General features: G+C 36.4%; 1 protein-coding gene across 1 annotated transcript in view; it reads right to left on the reverse strand.

Annotated features, from left to right (window-relative positions):
• The window catches only part of LOC107655138 (beta-parvin-like), a 21,440-nt gene that overhangs the window by 7,141 nt on the left and 3,112 nt on the right, over positions 1 to 11,187 (reverse strand). Inside the window, exons 2-4 of the mRNA XM_016442558.1 lie at positions 9,159 to 9,284; positions 1,965 to 2,054; positions 319 to 389 (exon numbers count right to left, since the gene is read on the reverse strand). Of these exons, the coding sequence (XP_016298044.1) occupies positions 319 to 389; positions 1,965 to 2,054; positions 9,159 to 9,270 (273 nt within the window). The 5' untranslated portion in view covers positions 9,271 to 9,284. The remainder of the gene's footprint in view (positions 1 to 318; positions 390 to 1,964; positions 2,055 to 9,158; positions 9,285 to 11,187) is intronic.

The following is an 11,187-nucleotide window of genomic DNA, read 5'->3' on the forward strand; positions in this document are numbered from 1 at the left end:
TATATATATATATATATATATATATATATATACTAATAAAATTACAAAAGCACATAACAAAATTACTAAAATTAAACATTAAATGACCAATACTTAAATTGGAATGATAATTACTAGTATAAAAATAAAAGCTTATTTAAAATATTAATGAATGCCATAGTCTACAGTAAAACTGTAGAGGGCGCTGACTAAACAGATTTTAATGTCAAATTTAAAGTTCCATTGGTGTTACTGTCTTCATCTGCCATTTCTGTTTTTCTTTTCCACGGCATTAATTCTGAAATGTTACTGTAAGCAGTCAGAAAAGGCGTTTTGTACCTTCTGAAGGTCTTTAAAATTGAGGTCTTCTCTGGACGTGGGGTCTAGAATGGTCCTCTCTGCATTTTCCTCTGCAAAAAGCAAGGAAGAAAGAAGAAACTCTTTAACACACTGGTTTTTTTTAAAGACAATTAGGTTGGTCTTGGGTGTGGGTGCATTTCACCAGCTGTCTTACTCAGAAACCAGGGTGAGTGAGAGACATGGAGGAAATGGGAAGTGTCCTCCACACCCAACACTACGGTTTAGGAGTTCTTAGTAATGCACTGCTTAAGTGCCAGCTTTATCTCAGATGTTTCTCTTTAAATTCTTAACTAAGAGAATAAAAACAGACACAAAAAAATGAATATTTGCTGAAGATATACTCACCCTCAGGCCATTCAAGTTTGTTTCTTCATGGGAGCAGATTTGGAGAAATGTAGCAATGTATCACTTGCTCACCAGTGGATGCTCTGCAGTGAATGGGTGCCGTCAGAATGAGAGTCCAAACAGCTGATACAAACATCACAATAATCCACAGCACTCCAGTCCATCAATTATCGTCTAGTGAAACAAAAAGCTGCATGTTTGTAAGAAACAAATCCATTATTACGATGTTTTTAACTTTAAACAGTTGCTTCCAGCTAAAATACAAGTCATCTCTTCTGAATCAGGAGAGAAATATGCTCAGATTAAGCACCATTTAAAAGTGAAAACAGTCAAAAATTCTAAACAAATATGTGCGTGTATTTTAATGTGAGAGGACAACAGGGGATGGACATTTCACTGGAGGAAGCGATATTATGGACTCATATTTTGGCCAGAAGCGACCGTTTAAAGTTTAAATGTCTTACTGAAAGATTTGTTTGTTACAAACATGCAGCTTTTTGTTTCACAAGACGTTAACTGATGGACTGGAGTGGTGTGGATTACTTGTGGATTATTGTGATGTTTTTATCAGCTGTTTGGACTCTCATTCTGACGGCACCCATTCACTGCAGAGGATCCATTGCTGAGCAAGTGATGCAATGCTACATTTCTCCAAATCTGATGAAGAAACAAACTCATCTACATCTTGGATGGTCTGAGGGTGAGAACGTTTTCAGCAAACTTTAATTTTTGGGTGAACTATTCTTTTAACACAATCAGTAATACCCCCTTGTAATTTTTTTTTAAAAGCTTTTACTTGTCTTGAAAAAGATCAAACGTGTCTAAATGGGACTATAGGTGTTGTTGGGGACATCTTTACTCACTAATTGCTTTCAAAGACTTGTGTTTATAATCATGCTCTTGCTTACTATTCTAACTCAAAATGTCAGTGAACAATTTTTAAATGAAGACTACAAGGGTAGTAAGAAGCTTAGTGGTGGTGACGCTGAAGTCCTGAGACCGTAGTGTAGTTCATTTATACCATATGTTTGGCTTTTTGCATCTTACGATCGTATACGATTTGCGTATACGATCGTTGAAAGTGAAAGTTGTGTTCATTTGTGAAGATTGAAATCATAAACTTTTGTGAGCATGTTTTCTGGAATAATCTAAAAGCCAGTGGAATTAGGGTGATGCTAATTTACAAATATACGGCGTCACTACAGCCCTCTATTCTGACCACTAGTGGAGGAGTGAGACATTACATTGGGTTTAATGGGTGAGAAGAAGTCTAATGTTACCAAGCAGCGTGTCCTCAGGGAGCAGCTCTGGGTCGGTGTGCAGTAGGGGGGCGTTGATGGCGTTCTTACCATGTTCCTGAAGGTCACTCACTAAGAAGACAAAAGAAGATGACTAAAGCATCATAAGCACCATATTTTCTATCTAGGACATGTACCATGATAATACTATTGAAGTACCTTGGAATATAGTATTAATTCAATACCATGGTAAATATCAAGCAACCATGGTACACAGTAAGGGTTCCTATGATTGTCTGCATTGTTTCAGGAAAATATCTGTGACAGGCAGTGGATAATATCACGTAACTCACTGCCGTTTCAATTAATTAGCCTACTCAGCTGATTCATGAGTGACACTCTCTCTCTCTCTCTCTCTCCCTCTGTCAGTTTATTACAGTTAATTTATAATGTGACTTGACCTCTCGTTCTATGGAAAACAGCCTCAGTTTAGTGCACTTCCTCTTAAATGCAAACAGTCATCAGGGTCGAATCCAACCATCAGAAAGAGTTCCTCCTGTATGCCACACACCCACACCAACACATACAGAGTCAGCAAGGATGCATTAAATGTATCAAAAATGACAGTGAAGACATTAATAATGTTGCAAGAGATTTCTATTTCAAATAAATGCTGTTCTTTTGAACTTTCCATTCATCAAAGAATCCAAAAAAAAAAGTATCAGTTTCCACAAAAATATTAAACAGCAAAAACTGTTTTCAACATTGATAGTAAGAAATGTTTCTTGAGCAGCAAATCAGCATATTAGAATGATTTCTGAAGGATGGAGTAATGATGCTGAAAATTAACATTTACGTGAAAAAATATGACTGATTTGAATAAGATTTTAATACTAATGTCTGAGTGTAAAACTGCACAAAGACCTATCATCACTTATTCTGGTTAGCATTGACTGGCTAGCATGGTTAGCAGTAAGCCGCTGGTGGTAGAAAATTGTTTGCAAGCTACATATATTGCTAATATTTCAATATATTATAGTAGAAGTTTTTACTGCCATCAAATGACCTTTGGAGACTCTTAAAAGTGTAAAATGAACTTATACTTTTCCTTTTGACATTATAAGGATAGAAAGCTGAATTCAAATCACACAGGAAACTATCACTGAGGCAGTGTTATTTTAGTATCATTGATATACTATTATAGTTTTTGTTAATATTTTAATTTAGATTTTATTTTCATATTTTCTGTTTTAATTTGAATTTTAGGTATATTTTTTATATAGTTTTTAGTTTTCATTTATTTAGTTTTAGTTATTTTAGTACTTAAAATAAACGAAAATGAGAAATGTTGCTTTGGCAATTACCTGCAATTATATTATTTTAAAGAATGTGGGTAACCGTTGCAGTTGCTGGTCCCCATTAACTTCCATAGTATGGATGGAATGAATGAAGTAATAAATAAATACATACATATACATACAATGAAAGTCAATATGGTCCAGAAACTGTTTGGTTACCAACATTCTTCAAAATATCTATTGTGTTCAGTTGAAGAAACACACTCATACAGGTCTAGAACAACTTTAGGGTGAGTAAACGACTACTGAATTTTAATTTTTGGGTGAACTATCCTGGTTACACTTTACTTGAAGGGGTGTGCATAAGACTGACATGACACCTTCATAATCATGACATGACACCTACATAAACATGACATGACACATGTCATGAATATGAAGGGTTTTTTATGCATGTTTATGACAACTGTCATTAAGTGTCACTTGCTCAGTTATGTAATTTTTAATGCAAAGCTGACATTGTTTGAGATGTCTTTGTTATGGGCTATGGTTAGGGGTAAGGGTAGGGTTAGGTCAAATAATGTCATATTTGCATTAAAAATGACATAACTGAGCGAATGACAGTTGTCATAAACATGCATAAAACCTCCTTCAAATTTAGATTTTATTTTCATATTTTCTGTTTTAATTTGAATTTTAGGTATATTTTTTATATAGTTTTTAGTTTTCATTTATTTAGTTTTAGTTATTTTAGTACTTAAAATAAACGAAAATGAGAAATGTTGCTTTGGCAATTACCTGCAATTATATTTACATGTCATGAATATGAAGGTTTTTTATGCATGTTTATGACAACTGTCATTAAGTGTCATTCGCTCAGTTATGTCATTTTTAATGCAAAGATGACATTGTTTGAGATGTCTTTGTTATGGGCTATGGTTAGGGGTAAGGGTAGGGGTAGGGTTAGGTTAGGGTTAGGTCAAATAATGTCATATTTGCATTAAAAATGACATAACTGAGCGAATGACAGTTGTCATAAACATGCATAAAACCTCCTTCATATTCATGACATGTGTCATGTCATGATTATGAAGGTGTCATGTCAGTCTTATGCACACCCCTTCAAGTAAAGTGTTACCACTATCCCTTTAAGATGAATGAGAATCCTAACAGATTGCTTTTTCTTCCTGTCAACGGTACAGTCGAAAAATGACTTTAAGAGGATAATAAAAGTGTCATTCATGTTTTGTCATCAACCCCCCATGTAAGTGGAAACTCGTATAAACATTTAAGGTCCAGAGGGACAGTTTCACATTGACGGTTCTTCATCCACCCTGTAGATCTACACAGAGCATGCAGCATCTTAAGCCAAATCTGCATTTCCTGCAAGCTTCTGCTTTTCATCATAATTGTGCATTTCCCCTCTAGGGCACCATGAAACATGCCTCAATTTTTTAGGATTACAGTTCCGTCCATGTTTCACATACAGAAATAAATCCTCTAGGAACAGAAGCTATTTATAGTGATCAATGCTAATATTGTGTATTAAATACTACACAGTAATAAATACTATATATACTGACCATACATATATTCATAAACAAATGCATTTTCATTTATATTAAATACTGTATATATGTATTTATAAAATATAATTGTTATATACATTATATGTGTTTCTTATAAGAAACATTATATGATAATATATATAATAGTCTTAATATAATAAATAGTACTGTAATATTACAGTGTGTTTACAAAGGCATATATATTCAGAGATAAAAAAAAATATTGCATTTTGTATTAGATATTTACAATGTAAATCTATAATATAAAAGGTACATTAATTAAAAGATATTACATAATTGAACCATAATTTTGAATGAAAAACACCCTAAAATAGCCATGTACTAACTGCTAACCATAGTGAACATGCACACACTACAGGTGTGTACCAAACAGACCTGCTATCAAAACTATTCTATTATTATTATTTAACACAATCATTCCCTATATAATAAATACTATAATATTTTATAATAATGTTTCAGTGTATGATTATCAAAGCATGTGCATTCATAAATAAATATATTTACTTTTATATTTAATATTTAACACGTAAATCTAATGTGGCAACGTACATCTGCATTCATTTAATTAAAATCTATTAAACTGCTGCACCATAAAACAGCCCAAAGTCTACCTTGCTTTTTTTTTTTCGTTCCACACAGTAGACCAGCCATGTCCCGTTAAACAGCGCTGAATCCCGCTAATGTCCTGCAGTGAGTCTCGGTGGCGAGTGCGAGTGTGTGAGTGTGTGTGTGTGTGTGAGTGAGTAAGGCCGCCAGTGTGGCTACAGCAGTCGCACCCGCGTCATCACGTGTTATTTCTGTCCCTTTGAAAGCCCCCACCCTCACTGCTCTTGTTTCAATGAGGACGAGAGGCTGCTCTACACTCCACTCTTATGGAGTCTTATAGATGCAACATGTGACTGTATGATGAGCACACTAATGAGGGACTAACCAGAATAACACTTGATGGAGAGACGATACACCTCTGCTTTTTATAATATTGTACATCTGTCTTCAATTTTTTTATCGAGCACAATAAAATAGAATTTTTGGTCTTAATATTCTAGTCTATTCTACAATGGATTAGACATTCAAATTTTTCATGCTACACATGAACTCTTAATGTTCAAAGGTTTCCAGATATTTGATTTGTGTTGTGTAATTAATTCTATTCTATTCTATAATCCTATATTCAAGTTTTTCTGCAACACACCAAATCTTAATGGATCTTTGAAAATTTCCAGATCTTAAATGTCCATTGTCTAATTTATTCTATTCTATTATATTCTATTCTATTCTATTCTATTCTATTTCTATTCTATTATTGAAGTTTTTCTGCAACACATAAAATCTTTGTGACTCTTCGAAAATTTCCAGATCTTAAATGTCCATTGTCTAATTGATTCTATTCTATTCTATTCTATTCTGAATTAAATATTCAAGTTTTTCTGTAACACATGAAATCTTCATGGACCTTCGAAGACTTCCAGATCTTGGAGGCGTGTTGTCTAATTCTATTCTATTCTATTCTATAATGGATTAGATATGTAAGGTCACTGAGACATTTAGATTATTGATTTATGTTATATATTAACAGTTCTGCAGTTCTGATGAATGACGACATTAATTTAATAAATTAGGTCTTTTCAGGAAGTCATCAATCTGCTCTCAAAGCTGATTTCTCACGTTCAAATCAATTAGTAAAAAGCTGCTGATCAGCAAGTGCAGTGGCTACACTGACACGACACAACAAACACTTCCCTGAGAAATCAATACACACTCACTGCAGTGTTTATCAGCAGTGTGTGTGTGTGTGTGTGTGTGTCTGTAGGTCTTGGGGAAAGTTATTTATTACAAAGCCGACAAAAATAACAGTCCGGTCAGAGGAATGGAGTTGCTCTTAAATATAGTGTTGTCGGAAACATTGAACCATTATTGCAATTTGACCAGAACGTATTGACCATAAACATTTTTGAAAAACATAATTAAAAAATATTTGAATTTCAATAAAAGCAAAATTTATGTACACCTTTTTTATTTATATATAAACCATTAAAATGTAATGGCATTGAATGGGCACATGCAAATTGGCTGATATTTTGATTTTTAAAAATAAATGTTTTTGTTTTTTTCCTAAAAATAATAATTGTAAGTATTATCTGAGAATACTGAGTGGTGATGATAACCAACCAACTTAATATAATCACTGTATTAACACTGACGTAACTGAATTGTATTTTAGGAGCTGAAAACTATCCATTATGACAAACTAGACTTCTGCATTCTGATGAAAGCTATTTTTAACATAGCAACACTTTACCTCAGATAGCTCTACACAAACAGCGCCACACGTCACTGATGCTCGATGTACAAACATAGACAAGAGTGAAACTTACTGAGATCCATGTTCCTCAAAGCTCTGAACTCGTCTGAGGACACTTAACAAATGAAGGCAACAACAGCCAGATCTGTCAGTACTCATACATCTGTACTCATGCACACACAATAATATGCAAGTCAACATCCTGACAGACAAACAAACACTCACACACATCCTTATATCAGAGGGTTTTCTGATATCAGCTTCTGCACAGCAGGGATGGGAAATGCTGCTGTCAATCATAACAGCTACTACTTTCCTGAAGAAAACAAACCACTCTTTCTAACAAATGTCCTCTGGATGGCGCTATAAATTTCATGTTTACTCTTGTACATAAAACAGCATCACTGCTTAACTAAAGTCACTCATCTGTAAGACATTTGACCAGCATACCATCAAATTTTCCACAAATTTCCATCAAAAATGTATGACTGTATTTCCTCAGAGTTTTCAAACTACATCCACCAATCAGCACAGTTCTGATTACAGGCCATGCAGCCAGGATACCTTAGCAACCAGTCAAATACACTCTAGCAACCATTCAACAACCCCTAGCAACAACCTAACAACCATCCAGAACAGCCTAGCATCCAGCCAAAGCACCCTAGAAACACCCTAACAACCATCCAGAACACCCATACAACACCCTAAAAACCATCCAGAAGACCCAGGCAACACCCTAACAACCAGCCAGAACACCCTAGCAAACAGGCAAAACACCCTAACACCATTTAGAAACCCCTTGCAACACCCTAACATCCAGCCAGAACACCTTAACAAACACACTAAAAAGCAACACCCGAAAAACCATCCAGAACACCCATGAAACATCTTAACAACCAGCCAGAACACCCTAGCAACACCCTAACAGCCATTCAGAAAACCCTAGCAACACCCTAACAACCAACCTGAACACCCTAGCAAATAGCCAAAACACCCTAGTAACACCCTAACAACCAACCAAAATACCCTAGCAACACCCAAACAACTATTCAGAACACCCTAGCAACCAGCCAAAATACCCTAACAACCATCCATAACACCTTAGCAACTGACCAGAAAACACCTATTTGAACACCATAGCAACACCCTAACAACCATTTAGAACACCCTGGCACCCACTCAAAAGACTGTATCAACCACTTAACAGGGCAGTCACTTCAAAATGCAAAAGTATTCAGAATTCACAAGCTCAAAATTACCGTCACTTTCAGCCAAAGCTTATCTTAGTTTATCAGGCCAGAATTCAGCGTTTCATGGCTGCTGCTACTATGGCACTGAATACTGAAGCACTAAATAATCTATTAAGATTCTTTGAAAGTTCCCAAAAAGGATCCTCCTGAACAAAGAGTCACTAAAGAGCCTTGAACACATCGTGTCACTCCTGCGTGACTGTCTGGAGGTTAGAACACAGCAACCACTCTTTTCCTCAATGACACACACACACACACACACACAACATTACTGTGCAGCTGTTCACACAGATGGAGACTGGAAGGGGTGAGTTTGATCTAAAATACATAATAAAATACAAAAAATGCAAAATAACAAATACAAAATAACTCATCAAAAATGCAGATAGATAGATTTTTAACTCTTGAGAGTTGAAAACAATATAAGTAAACAGGACAAAGCAGTCCACCTCATTTTTATCTGAATAACCTTGAGCTCCTGACCTGGATATTTCTGTCCCAGACAACAACACCACAGTATAGCTTATGTTATGCTGATATAAGTACAGTAAATCATAATCATTATAAAACTAACATTGCACCAGTCCAGTAGAATTATTTATATTAATATAAATAATACAATTGGTTAAATATCCTGCAATAAAAGAAGCATTTTCATAGATTCATAAATTCGAATATTGATCAAGTGCAACACCATGGACAGCGATAAAAATCAATCACGGCATGATGTGCTCATCTAATTATATTATTTTCTCCTTTTCTTTGTTAAGTTACAATATCCTGGCAAACATTACCTTCTTTAATCTTCTTTTTGCGAACTAACGTTCCCCCCAGTTTTCCCAGCAGCGACTCATCCTTCTTCATCTTGCCCGGCTGTCCGGATGGTTTGGTGGGAATCGCGGCCATCTGCTCCGCTGCGGCTTCAGTCACAGAAACAGAACGAGTGAGAAGAATGGACATTAGTATTGTCTATAAGGGGCGGGGCGGGGCATAGCGGCCCGAAACTTGCTAAAATAATAATTTTTCTGTTTTAACTTTTTACGGTGTACTTTAAATTAATTAGGTATTAAATTTACTCAGTGTCATTTATCATGTGAAAAATATTGTCTAGATGTGCTAAGGATGAGCGGCGATGTCACGTGGTACGTGTTACTTTACTCACCGCTGTTCGACTAATCGGTTTACTGAAAATGATCGGTTTTTTTTTATTTAATAGGGAATAAAAGAACTTGTTTATGCACGTTTACTGGGTATTAATAAGAATTAATAGCCATTAGTCAGTGTAGCGCTGTTTAATGTTTAACAGGAATGAAAACGAGACTCTGAGGAACAGAAGTACACACTCAGTTGAATGTAGTGTAGTTTAACAAGAGGCCAGCAGTTCAGCTGACAAAACATATTTAGTCTTTCAGTAGACAAAATCACCATAAAACAGTCTGAAAGTTTTTAGTTTTTAAAATCACGTGATATAGTACCTCTAGAGCGTAACATTGTAAAGTCATACAAAACATTGTGAAATTCAATAGGGCGTCAAACCTGATTAAAATCTATAGATTTAGGTGAGTATACTATTATACGATAACTCAAATATCACCAGTAAGACAGAAAAAGTTCTAAATGCGATTCTAAATTGAGGATTCTAAAGATTGTAATCCAATTGGAAACAGCTATAAACTGGTAATATTTGGAAAAGCATCACATGCCATAAACAACAATACTGATCATGAAAAATAACGGCAAACCACTGAAAATAGATGATAAAATGGGCATATCTCTAATACTATTTGATAATAACTGTCTAATAATGAAAAACAAAGATTCAGAAAATGAGAAAATATAACGTACTCGGTTACTAACGTAACCTCGGTTCCCTGAGATACGGGAACGAGTACTGCGTCTGCTAGACGCATATGGGAAAAAAGCCTTTTTTCTCCTGAACTGAAGCCTATTTCATTCACGCAGTGAAACTGCACGGCCATTGGTTTGTGCAGGGCTTTAAAAATTAACCAATGGCGCGGCAGCGGAGCTGCACGAGCCTATGGCGACGAAGCCCGCCAAAGCCCGCCAGAATGGGCGGGGCATCTGGCTATATAAGCGGGCGCTCACCATAGGATTCTCAGGTTTACTTCGACTGAAGCGATGACTGAGTCATGCAGTTTCATAGCACGGCTAGCAACGCAGTACTCGTTCCCTATCTCAGGGAACCGAGGTTACATTAGTAACCGAGTACGTTCCCTTTCGATACTTCACTCGTACTGCGTCTGCTAGACGTATATGGGAACAGTCCCATCACGCCGTGCTAATGTAGTGGAACGACTAAAAGTATAACTTCCATAAGCAACCAATGCTTATAGAGAAATCAACAATAACCCAAGACTAAAGCGGGCTGAGTTTTCTAGGTCACACCCGGCCTGGTTAATCGTTCCAGAGTATACCCGTAACTTCGACACCCAGGGGTCGAGAGCTAACAGGTGAACAATACCAGAGAACTTGGGTGCGGTACGGCCAAGGGCTCTCTGTCATGTCTGTTTACGCAGCGCGTGCCATTTCAAGCGGAAAGGATTATAAAACCTCGCAAATGTGGACGGCGAGGCCCAGCCGGCTGCCTCACAAATATCCGTAATGGACACACCACGAGTATGTTAGGCTCTAGTCGAGTGGGCCCGTACTCCAATGGGGCATTGGAGGCCCAAGGAAGAGTATGTAGTATGTTTGGCGTCTACTATCCATCTAGAGAGTCTTTGCTTCGTAACCGGAAACCCCTTGGTGCGGTTACCGAAGCTGACAAAGAGTTGTTCCGATCGCCTATAGGGAGCGGAACGC

This window comes from Sinocyclocheilus anshuiensis, unplaced genomic scaffold (assembly GCF_001515605.1).
Source record: "Sinocyclocheilus anshuiensis isolate Anshui unplaced genomic scaffold, SAMN03320099.WGS_v1.1 scaffold779, whole genome shotgun sequence".
Lineage (NCBI taxonomy): Eukaryota > Metazoa > Chordata > Actinopteri > Cypriniformes > Cyprinidae > Sinocyclocheilus > Sinocyclocheilus anshuiensis.